Source organism: Plutella xylostella, chromosome 12, assembly GCF_932276165.1.
Source record: "Plutella xylostella chromosome 12, ilPluXylo3.1, whole genome shotgun sequence".
NCBI classification, from domain to species: Eukaryota; Metazoa; Arthropoda; class Insecta; order Lepidoptera; family Plutellidae; genus Plutella; species Plutella xylostella.
This window is the reverse complement of record NC_063992.1, coordinates 7,366,641-7,377,256: the sequence shown is the minus strand read 5'-3', so window position 1 is coordinate 7,377,256 and position 10,616 is coordinate 7,366,641. Positions and strand designations below refer to the sequence as shown.

At 34.0% G+C, this 10,616-nt stretch overlaps 2 protein-coding genes across 3 annotated transcripts; both read right to left on the bottom strand.

The window, feature by feature from the left end:
• Window positions 1-2,909: 2,909 nt before the first annotated feature.
• Window positions 2,910-8,216, bottom strand: LOC105386796 (tetraspanin-13). Of its 2 annotated transcripts, XM_011557430.3 has the most exons (7): window positions 7,959-8,216; window positions 7,653-7,820; window positions 7,252-7,350; window positions 6,564-6,689; window positions 5,593-5,724; window positions 4,584-4,698; window positions 2,948-3,084 (listed from the first exon to the last, which is right to left on the bottom strand). In XM_011557430.3, exons 1-6 carry the CDS (start codon window positions 8,016-8,018, stop codon window positions 4,624-4,626), a joined length of 660 nt encoding a protein of 219 aa, XP_011555732.1. In that variant the 5' UTR covers window positions 8,019-8,216; the 3' UTR covers window positions 2,948-3,084; window positions 4,584-4,623. The 2 variants fall into 2 exon arrangements, with proteins under 2 accessions (XP_011555731.1, XP_011555732.1); XM_011557429.3 differs by lacking the exon at window positions 4,584-4,698 and having other exon boundaries at window positions 2,910-3,084; window positions 7,959-8,214.
• A 523-nt stretch (window positions 8,217-8,739) lies between these two features.
• LOC105386795 (transmembrane protein 177) lies at window positions 8,740-10,171 on the bottom strand. The gene is made up of 4 exons (XM_011557428.3): window positions 9,938-10,171; window positions 9,723-9,859; window positions 9,476-9,567; window positions 8,740-9,390 (listed from the first exon to the last, which is right to left on the bottom strand). The coding sequence occupies exons 1-4, from the start codon at window positions 10,093-10,095 to the stop codon at window positions 8,821-8,823; spliced, it is 957 nt and encodes a 318-aa protein (XP_011555730.3). The 5' UTR covers window positions 10,096-10,171; the 3' UTR covers window positions 8,740-8,820.
• Window positions 10,172-10,616: the final 445 nt, after the last annotated feature.

Below are 10,616 nucleotides of genomic sequence, written 5' to 3'. Positions count from 1 at the left end.
CCTGTATAAGCTATTTACACGGAATAATTGTGATTTCCACAGTTAAGGTGTCCCAAGTGTATTGCACGGCAGTGTACATTATTTTGTACTTTCATTATTCAATACACAGTAAGTTACATGTTGGTTAGTGATTCACTAATGATGCTTACAAGTAAATATTAGGTAGGTAATGTGATAGATACAATATTAGGTATATTTTCAGTCATAGTTTTTTTTTTACATTTACCGAATACAATTAAAGAGCCATTGAAGACTATAGTTACTTTACCTACCTACCTAAATGGGCATTTGGAATCGTTAATTTCCTTAAATGTTTTGTCACCCTTATTTGTATGTATATGTATATAGCAAGCTATGTTTATGATAGTATGAAACCTACCGAAATTTTATAATATTATAATTATTTAGAAGGTACATCTCTCAAACTTATCCGACTTTAGGTTTACATAATTAACTTTTAGAAGAAAAATATAACATACCTACATAGGTACACATAATAATATTATTTTCAGTCAGTAGGTTCAAAAAATATAATATTATTAATGTGAAAGGGTTACGAAATATTATAATATTGTGAGCACACGACTACAGTAGGGTTAGTACAGGTTTTTTCTTTAAAAACGAAAAGTTTACGTATTCTTTCGGCTTGTCATTTCCATACATTTTCAGTCAAAAGTTTTATGGTAAGTTCGGCTAGTATGTGAGAAAACAAAAACATCAACAAAAACACACTGTTCTACCACAAAAAACTTCAAAAACTGTTTAACAAGTGTTTAAAACGAAATTTGACAGATTCTGAAGGCGTTTGACAGCGGTAAACCCCTGTTAAATACTGTCTAAGTTTTTGTGGTAAGGCCCACAGTATTTTACGTTAGCTGTCAAAACCTGTACTAGGCCTACAGTATATGTATTACTATGAATTATGTTCCGATTGTTAGTACCAATTTTGTTCGGCACACTAAAGTTAAAATTAAATTTTATTGACTACTGACTAGTTGACGAATGCAACGATTAATCTTCGTAATAAACATTAACACACGAACAAAATATAATACCACAAGACTCGAAGCTCTCGGCGGATAAACCGAAAAAGTCTTGTTATTTTGATTTTAAAGGAGCTCAAGGTTCGTGTTTATAGATTTTCAAAAAGTATTAGAACTCATGTGGATTTTCAAATAGTGTTTTCTCAATATGCAAAATAAAATTATAAAGTAGGTAAATGTACCTACATAGAACTAAGTTGTCTTTTGATGCACAATATTCCACTGGTATTTTCAAAACTGGCAAGTTACCAACACTGGTGCCAAATAGGGTTGTGATTGGATGACAAAGAGTACATTCTGGTAATTTATAAAATTATATTCAAAGCCTTCGTGACCGATATAACACTTTACACTGTAAATACAGTGGGCTCTCGCCAAAAGTTACACTTAAAATTGGTTATCATTCTAAATTCTTTGTTAGAGGATTCTCATGTAAATGTTAGTTGTGACTTCGTCCACTATATTCTCTTGTACTCTTTGACTATAAAGCATAAATAATTAATCTTAGCTTACCTAGGTAATGAAATCGACTTATAATGATGATTATTAAATATATAATCAATAACAGCGTAATGTAAGGAATATATCATGTCCATGTCCATTAAATTATAGAAATTGTGACGGTAAGAAGTTAATTAGTAAGTAAAATAAGCTTACTCATAGCAATATAACTTAACATCGGTTAACAAAATTACAATATGAGACACTGAGATCATTTAAACAGTCACAATGTTACGTTGGAATTACATCTATAGTATAAAAGGAATAAGAAGAAAATATTATATAGAAATTCACTGAGCTACCATTGATTAATTATTGTTAAATTTAACGCACTATGAAAGTTTTTGTTTTAGAAAGTAAGATATTATATATATAGCCACAGATATTTTTTTATTTACCTTATTATAGATAGGTTTATAGATTACATTATTATTATAATTAAACTAAGTAGATATGAAACTGACGACCCCAACATATGAAAATAATAGAGCTGATTGTAAAGCACAGACATCAATATACATCTATTTTTTGACACCCCTCAGTTCCCAATATAAACGTTAGATTTTTAAGATACTGTGCTTTAATAATCAGCCATATTAAACAACATTAATATATCTAAAGAGGTTATAACATTTAATAAATCCTTCCTTCTAATAATTATGCAAGAAAAAATATTTAAGGACATTAAAAAGTTAAAACCTCTTTCGAGCCTCACAGAACTACAGGTAGTATTGGCAAATAAAAACAGCGATATTTACAATTTGAGTTCAGCTAATTGACTAAAACATTGAGTATTATGAGCTGATTTAGTTTGAAGAAGGTAGGGAGTCTGTCGTAGAACAGTTATTGTGCAAAATTTTGATCCCATACCTTCATATAAACTAAATCAGGAATGTAGTTTAAGCAACATGTTACGGTGATACAACTTATTGGGTGACGTTAAATTGACTATAATATAGTAATCATTTATTACAAAGTGTGTATAAAGGTCACCTAAAACTATATAAGCATGATCTACCAGTCAACACATGAAGTACGGGAAATTTACGTAACATGTCACAAAAACATTAAAGCAGAATCATTTTTTTCTAATATTTGTCTACACAGGGCGCACACAGACCGACTTACCTATAGACAAGTAAATGCTGAGTAACGTAGTCGCGTCCCGTAGCATTTGTACAAATCTAGCAATCTACTTTCCAGTAGCCTCAACCAACTTTTAAAGATTCAATCAACACACTTTCCCATTAAAAATATACGAATGAGTGGATTCTAGACATATTAACGATATTTAATCTAGTCGATCTTCTACTTTCGACACGTTTGCATTTTACTGTCACCACGCTGACAAACGAAGCTCTTCTATCAAAGCATTTTACTCATCCATAGGCTCGTCTAGAACACTCTCGGGTATAATTGCTAGCTAACACATGACTACAGCTCAGTACAGGTAGTTCTGTCGGGGGAAGATGGCGTGGGGCTCCTTGTAGTTGGGGTCGGGCTGGTTGCGGTACCGTCGTGCGAGCCACACTGCGAACAGCTGGAAATATCGTGATAAACTTTAGTTTTATTGGTGAAATATGCGTGTACTTGTTGAGAAGTAGTTTCAGAAGTGTTTATGGCATTCAAATAGTACGTTCATAAGTAAGGTTAGTGAAATGGACCATAATGAACAAAGTAGACGGTTGGTTTCCCGTTCGTCAAATTAGCTGATAATCCAATAAACATAGGTACATAAATATGAAAACCTGTTGCTACTAATCGCAGTTCGTTAAAATTTTTGGAAGATTTGAGTTTTGTTTTGTTTGTTTATTGTTCATTTATTTATAATATTTCTTAATAATACATACAGTGCTCTTAAACCTATTAAGGTTTGAATGGGCACTCATCACTCATGGTTGGTATTGGGTATTGGACCTAAAGCTAGTAGTAGCTTCGGTAGACGCATTCTCTAATATAAATATTTTGCTATTAAAAACTTTTATTCTTTACGATCCACTTCTCACATGCAGCATGCGTTTAAAAGAGTGCATTCATTCAACACACCATAAGCGAAGTGATAGGCTAGAAGCATTCATACTTACAGATGCGGTCGCGTGCACTTGCAATATTCAAAGCCGTGTAGGAATCTTCATAACAATACGTAAGACATTCACACTTGAGGTTTATATGTAGGTAGTGAAGCAGTTTGGTGAGATGGGTACGGTTAGATATGAATTTTTATCGCACAAAATATAGCCGTATTGTGTAGATGTAATCGTAGAGGAATCACTTTTGTTTAATGTTTTAATACCTCTAGTATATTTTGGGTTTTGGGTGTCAGTCAGAGGTATATAAAAAACAATAAATGTAAGGCGCTTTCGGAAGAATATGCAATGAAAGGAAAAATTTATACTGTAGTAGCCTGACGGTTGAAAAAATAAACCCAAAAAGCTGCACTTCTCGTATCCGAGTGGTCCTTTCATTCAAAAAAATACAGAGAGGACTCGTGATTTGATATCTATGTATATGGTATCATCTTATCTACAATCCTACTGCTCGATACCTAAATATAATATTGTGAGGTCGTCCACATTTGTGTTACTACTGAGAGGATCTAGTGATAGTTGACACTTGCACTGCTAATCCGAATACTGTCCATAGGCCATCTAAAATTTATAGGAATCTTTTGAAATGATACTACAACTGTATTTTTACACATTGTATAGTGTTTCCTACCTATCAAGCTCTAGTATGGTTTCTGAAGTATTTCAGAGTTTAAACCATCCGACAGCAAAAACTGAGTTCTTAAATTTAAGCCATTGTCTGTCTATGGCACGGCTGAACGGGTAATGTAACGTGACTTTTCATCGCTATATTGGATGAAATCAGTCATACTTCAAATTTCAAATTTCGTTGGTGTACTTTAGGAGTTTTCAACGTAAGTAGTTGTTTTATGAATTGCTAAAATACGAAAGCACTCCCAAAGAGGGACAAACATCTATCGCACGCACAAACAACATCAACACAGCGACGCATGCAAGCGGAACACCAATACACCTTAGTGGAAATGCCGTAAGTCCGTCGCTAAGTCAAACATTCAGAGAAACGCGCTCGGATTCGCCCTCGGGTCCTTTTGGTTACGGTAACGAACTGTCAACCACACACCCAGAAACTGAAAGTAAGTTGTTGTTAGTCACAGATCATGCCCCGTTACCAACAGTTTAGTCACCAGTGAGCGAAGGATTAGATTACAGATTGATCCGCAGATAAGGGTTGATATATTTATAGATTTGAAGTGGTTAGTATAGGTAGGTAGATAGTTATGTATAATTATATGAATAGACTATTGGTTTTAGTTGTGGAAGCCCATATTTGTACATATTATAAAGGCTTTCTTTTAAAATTGAGTACGCTGCCCAGTGCATTTTCCTTTACATAGTAGACTATTCGGCAAAACATACTAATGATGTATTATCCTCATTCAAAAATGGAAAACGTTTTAATTTACTGAATGACAATCTGATAGTCCATAGATAAGACATTTATCTACTGATTTCTTTACAAAAGACACCACCAACTTTGCATGTACCCCAAAGAGTTTGGCTAATGGAATTATGTGTTGATGACACAGAAATAAACCATAAACTACAGCGATTAAAGCGAAATTAACGAACATAGCACCCATTATTTTGTACTTGAAACTCCAAAAATTATGTGTAGCTATAAATTGGTTCTGAGTAAAGATATAACTGATAGTGTTGAAGCTGATCCAGGCCTTATGTATACATATGTGAATGTCTTTTTAATATAAAAATACTAAGAAGTGTACTTTTTTCAGCAAGAATAAAAAAAGAAAGATGGGCCCAGTAAGTATTAAAAGGAGTTAAAAGTATGCAAGAGAAAAGTTTGTTAAAAGTTTGCTAGAGAACTATTTTGTCCTACTACCGCCACAAGAATTACAAAATCACACACTGGTGTCTGAGATAATGTAATGGGACCAAATAGTTCCATAGCCAAAGAGGTTGTTAAGTTTTAACATTAAAAGGAGGTGGATTAGTTATCCTACCTCGGTGAAGCTGAAGAAGAGTCCGATGCCGCCGCACAGCTTGAACGCGTAGTCTATGCTCTCCTTGAGCTTGCCGAGGCACGGGGCGCACTGGCAGCCGGGCGAGTTGTCCATTATAGAGCAGCAGGTTTTCTGGAAGACCATACACATTCGCATGAAGAAAGAGAAATAAGATATTACAAAAATATACTCCTAAAACTCTTAGCTTTTATAACATTTTACTAGAAAGAGGTAATTTTTTTATAATTTTCATGTTCCCACTTTCTATCTCTGATTTATTAATGATATCTCTTTCTAAGAGATTGCTGGATCATTCCAGAAAAAAGAGTGGTTTAATTTGTCATATGAAATACCTACAACAAGCAGTGTTTATTCTGAGATAATGGCATCTAGCACATCAGAAACATGTTTATCTATCATTTTAAATAATGTGGAGTATACTATAAATGTATTTTATCACATTGTAATGTAGATTAATTCCATTTTGTCTGTAACACAATCGTTATCAGTACAATGAACTTTGATTTATTATTACAAATACATATTAGGTACTATTACGTGATTGTATTTCAAATGTAGTTTTGTAGATATTGTAGTCTCTAATCATTGTATGAGTTTCATTAAAGAAGTGGACTTTACAAATAAAAAAACCTACTAATTATTATTATTTACAAAATTTTCTTCCCAGTCACTCATGTCTTCTTGAACTTTTGGTATCAAGATACATTGTAGGTATACATTGTATATACTGGGACAGTAACATTACAGTACAATAGGATTGTTAGGATTATAGCAATTTAATAAGTTTACAGTAATTAGTTCTATGTAAAGAAAGAAGCTCAATTTAATCTAAGTACATTGTAAACAAGCATCATCAAGTCATCACTGAGTTTAAACAAAACAAGGAAGCTTGTATAGTTTACACAGCATTTACACAAACCAGCCAGTATGATAAGATAGAGACAACTTACATCAACAAGGTCACATGATGGGTAATCAGCGGTGCCGTTGAGTGGCACGGAGCGGTCCTGGAAGCCGCAGCACAGGAATCTCTCCTGCACTTGCTCCTTCACATCCAGGTCCACCTTCTTCCAGCCCTGGATATAGATGGAAAGCATTAATAAAGTTGTAACTGCAAATTGAATAAGTACAGATGTAAAATGTGCAATGAAAGATTTGAAAAATTTACAACTATTATGTGACCACCATAGAAATTTGGGTGACAAAGATGATCAAATAGTATAAATTTAACTACACTGTCATAATTATACATTATTGCAAAGCAGAAAGTAACAATATAGTACTGAGGTTTACATTTTTATAGTTACTTTCACATTTTCAAGAACAATCATAAAAGTTTCATCAGTAGTAAATGTATTACATTCTATGCAAAAAAAACTGCAATCATGTTTTAATTTTAGTGAGTAATATTTGATTATTACTATCAGTAGCAAGGTCATGCCTTAACTGTAAGCAAAATAGAAAGAATGTGACACACTTAAAAATCATTGCATGAACCTTGAATTCAACCTTTCCGCAAATGAAATAAGAATAAGTAAGTACATCCTAAATCCTGAGGATTCATAATTGTAATGTAAAAATATTGCTGGTAGATTAAGGCCAAAGACAGAATGTTGTAACTGCAATGGATAGTCTCACCTGTTGTGCCAGCATTTCCTGTTGGTCAGAGTTCACAGCAAGGCACGCGCAGGCCACCGAGAACTGCACCAGGAACAGCATGAACAGAATCACCATGTACTGATGCCATTGTTCAGGAAATTAAATAGGTGCTTATTATTTATGGCACTATCTCTTTTGTTTCATTGACTGTTCACTTTAGCTTCTGTTACATTGAGAGGAAACATTTATGTTGGAGACCTGCTTATCAATTTCAAGTATTTATCTTAAAATGAAGGATAACTAATAAAATTAAATACCTAATTAATCTTACCTGAAAGGTCACTGTGTAATTTTAAAGGTCACCAATACCTGCAGTGGCATAAAAGCCTCCACAACTGCTGCTACACAGCAACACTACATTACTGTATTTCAAAGGATACAAAGAACAGCATGACTTGGTGGTGCTTCACAGCTCCAGCCAGGCCAAGGATGGATATCAGGATCAAGAATATGCCACAAGCCATGATGCCTCCCACGATGGGCAGGTTGGTCACCAGCGACGAGGCTTGCCCGTACACCGCCACTGATATCAAGATAGACGCCACAACCTGCCACAATAATACAATGTCATACAATGGAAAACAACTAGAAATTTCCACAAGGATAACAAGCAAATCTAAGGCACTTCAAATGCATTAGGGCTAAATAAATATAAACTATATGTTGATAAATTAGAGTTTACTTACCACATAAAGAATATTTAGTGCAATTAATGCATTTTTCGAACAAGTAAAACCACCACACATCTTGAAAGGATTAATGATCTCCTGATCACACAAATAAGTTCACTACGAAGAATGCTCAGACGATAAAAAAATATGTTTTTTTAGAACATAAGGCAAAAATATGTAATAATCAATAATTTTTGTGATATTTATTAAATCTTTCGCAAAACCAACACTTCTCTCTTGCTCTTGCTTGCGTTTGTTTGACAAATTTGACATTTACATTTACCTATTCGGTTCTCTACTCTGTGAATGAATGTGTGTTGTTCGGATACCCAAACATTCAAAAATCATCACAATTATTATTTTGAGATCTACGTCATCTTCAGCCAAGCCATATTTTCCTGTCTTTCAGTAGGTACTTAATAAATTCACAACAAGACTACAATATTGGTTGCAACTTGCATAACATAATATTATTATAGTCTTCTTTGCAGTATGAAACTACGGCGGATCACATAGTTACTTGTCCGCGTACCTAAAACCTAGTGTTCTTTTCTCTATGCCGCGTACCGCCGCGGTTGGCGGATTATCATTGTATGAAAAATTACAGTTTATATATGGAAAAACCGCTTACCCACACACTCACTGACGCCGCCTAACCGCGCGGAATATTACTATGTGAACCGCCTTAGGAGATAGGGGGCTAATGATGATGAAGTCACATGTTACACACATACACTTTCAAGTCTAGTCACAGGCACTGTCACAAGGCATTATTTTATTTAATGAAATACATAGGTTGATAAATAATATTTAATTAAAACACCTACAACGGCTACAACACTACATCAACTTACACTTATAAATAATCTCTAAAATTCTATGTTTCTTCTTTTCCATCTTCTCCTTCCTTCTGTTCTAGCTGATTTTGAAAGAATTGTTTTCTATGAACTAATGCAATTCTCGGCTGGCGTACGCCAAAGTTCTCATTGCCGAATTTAGTGTATTTTGACTCCCCTTCTTTTCCCATAAGTTCTCTTAGGGCTTGATTTCTTTTTAACATCTTATCATAGAATGTAACACCACACTCAACAAATTCAGGATTGACTTCACATAGCTTCTTATCTACTACTGTCTCATAGTAGACTTCAGTGTAGTCATGGAGTAGGAAATACAATCCCATACTGAATGAAGCCACTAGTGAGTACATCACACATCTAGCACTTGCAGGCAGACTGTAAAGATTCAGCCGTTTGTTCGCTTTCTGTGCCACATTGTATCCAAAAAACATACAGACAAAAGGGTAAGTTGATTGCAAATAAAGCTTTATATTCTGAGTACTTAGTATTTCCCTACAGATAGCAAACTCTTGAACTTTTTCAGGCAACAATATTGAGTCTGCCAACTTCATACCAGCCTCAGATTCCCAATCAACTTTTTTCTGATTGACCTGGAATGTAAAATAATTTTATACCATGAGTTATTAACTTGTTTCTGTTACCAATCATCATTTTATATGAGAAAAATGCTTGTACCTTGATATCCTGTTCTTTAATATCATTCAGTGTTTTATATGTAAAGTGCACTGGGATTCCAACAATAGCACCATTGCGAGTATACCAACTTCCTGAAAATTATAACAGTAAATTAATATCTACTTATAGAGTTATGAAATATAATAATAAATGCAAAAAATATAGGCTTATGTTAAAGAGTACCTAAGTACTATTAAGCCATAACTGTTAAGAACAGATAAAGAATTAAGATGTAATTAGCCTTCACCTGCACTAAATAGATCAAATCCAAATACGCTAAATGGTGAGTATAACTTTTTCTGATGCTCAGGAACCTTAAGTATTTCCAGACATTTGTTGTACCGGTTCTTAAGTTCTAGAGGGAGGTCCACAGGTTTGCCATTACTGTAATAATAAAATATTAAGTAATTTATCAAGTCTTGCAATATACATTGTAGGGGTAGCATTTTATCAGATAATTACTGGTAATTGTGCACGAAATCCTTGTATTTTTCAATGAAGAATGTATGCGGCGCAAATCTTGCAGTCGTCGCTGCTATTCCGGCCCCAGTAACAAAAGCGAATGAAAAAGCTCTTCCTTGATCTGTTAAAAACCATGATATTGGTCTTTTGGTAGTCATTTTAAATAAGTATTAAACAATAACAAAGAAACTTATATTAAATTTTTAGGTTATATTCCTTTTCGATCTCCTGACTGTCATCTGTCAAATTTAGACATAGTTCTGACGTGACACTCTGTGAAAGGTGATTATTATTCTGAGGTATATTTCTGATAGCTATCGTAGCTATCATAGAAAATAAATTTAACAAATTTAATCTAAAAGTCCTTTTTCAATGGTATCTTGTTCTAAGGTTTTCATTATGCCGGTCACGCCACGTATTGTAAATTTTCGGCTCTCCGCTTTTCTCGTTATGCTCTCGCCTTGATGGTGAAATACCATCTTCTCGTTAGAGTCGTTAGAGAAGTTCAAAATACCATGTTCTGAGGATTAATATCTTCTTGCACAGAGTTCTAATTGCCGAATTTAGTGCAAAATACCATGTTCTGAGGATTAATATCTTCTTGCACAGAGCAACAAAAATCACTTTGTTTGACAATTTGACAGATAAATGACACTTGTCAATGTCAAGTCCATCCAGT

Coding starts and splice junctions, on each gene's coding strand:
- LOC105386796 (XM_011557429.3), bottom strand. CDS start 8,018: ATGTGTGGTGGTTTTACTTGTTCGAAAAATGCATTAATTGCACTAAAT. Junction 7,821..7,958: donor CACTAAATATTCTTTATGTG/GTAAGTAAACTC, acceptor TTATTGTGGCAG/GTTGTGGCGTCTATCTTGAT. Junction 3,085..5,592: donor TCTTCTTCAGCTTCACCGAG/GTAGGATAACTA, acceptor CGATATTTCCAG/CTGTTCGCAGTGTGGCTCGC.
- LOC105386795 (XM_011557428.3), bottom strand. CDS start 10,095: ATGACTACCAAAAGACCAATATCATGGTTTTTAACAGATCAAGGAAGA. Junction 9,860..9,937: donor GATTTCGTGCACAATTACCA/GTAATTATCTGA, acceptor TTATTATTACAG/TAATGGCAAACCTGTGGACC. Junction 9,391..9,475: donor TTAAAGAACAGGATATCAAG/GTACAAGCATTT, acceptor TTTACATTCCAG/GTCAATCAGAAAAAAGTTGA.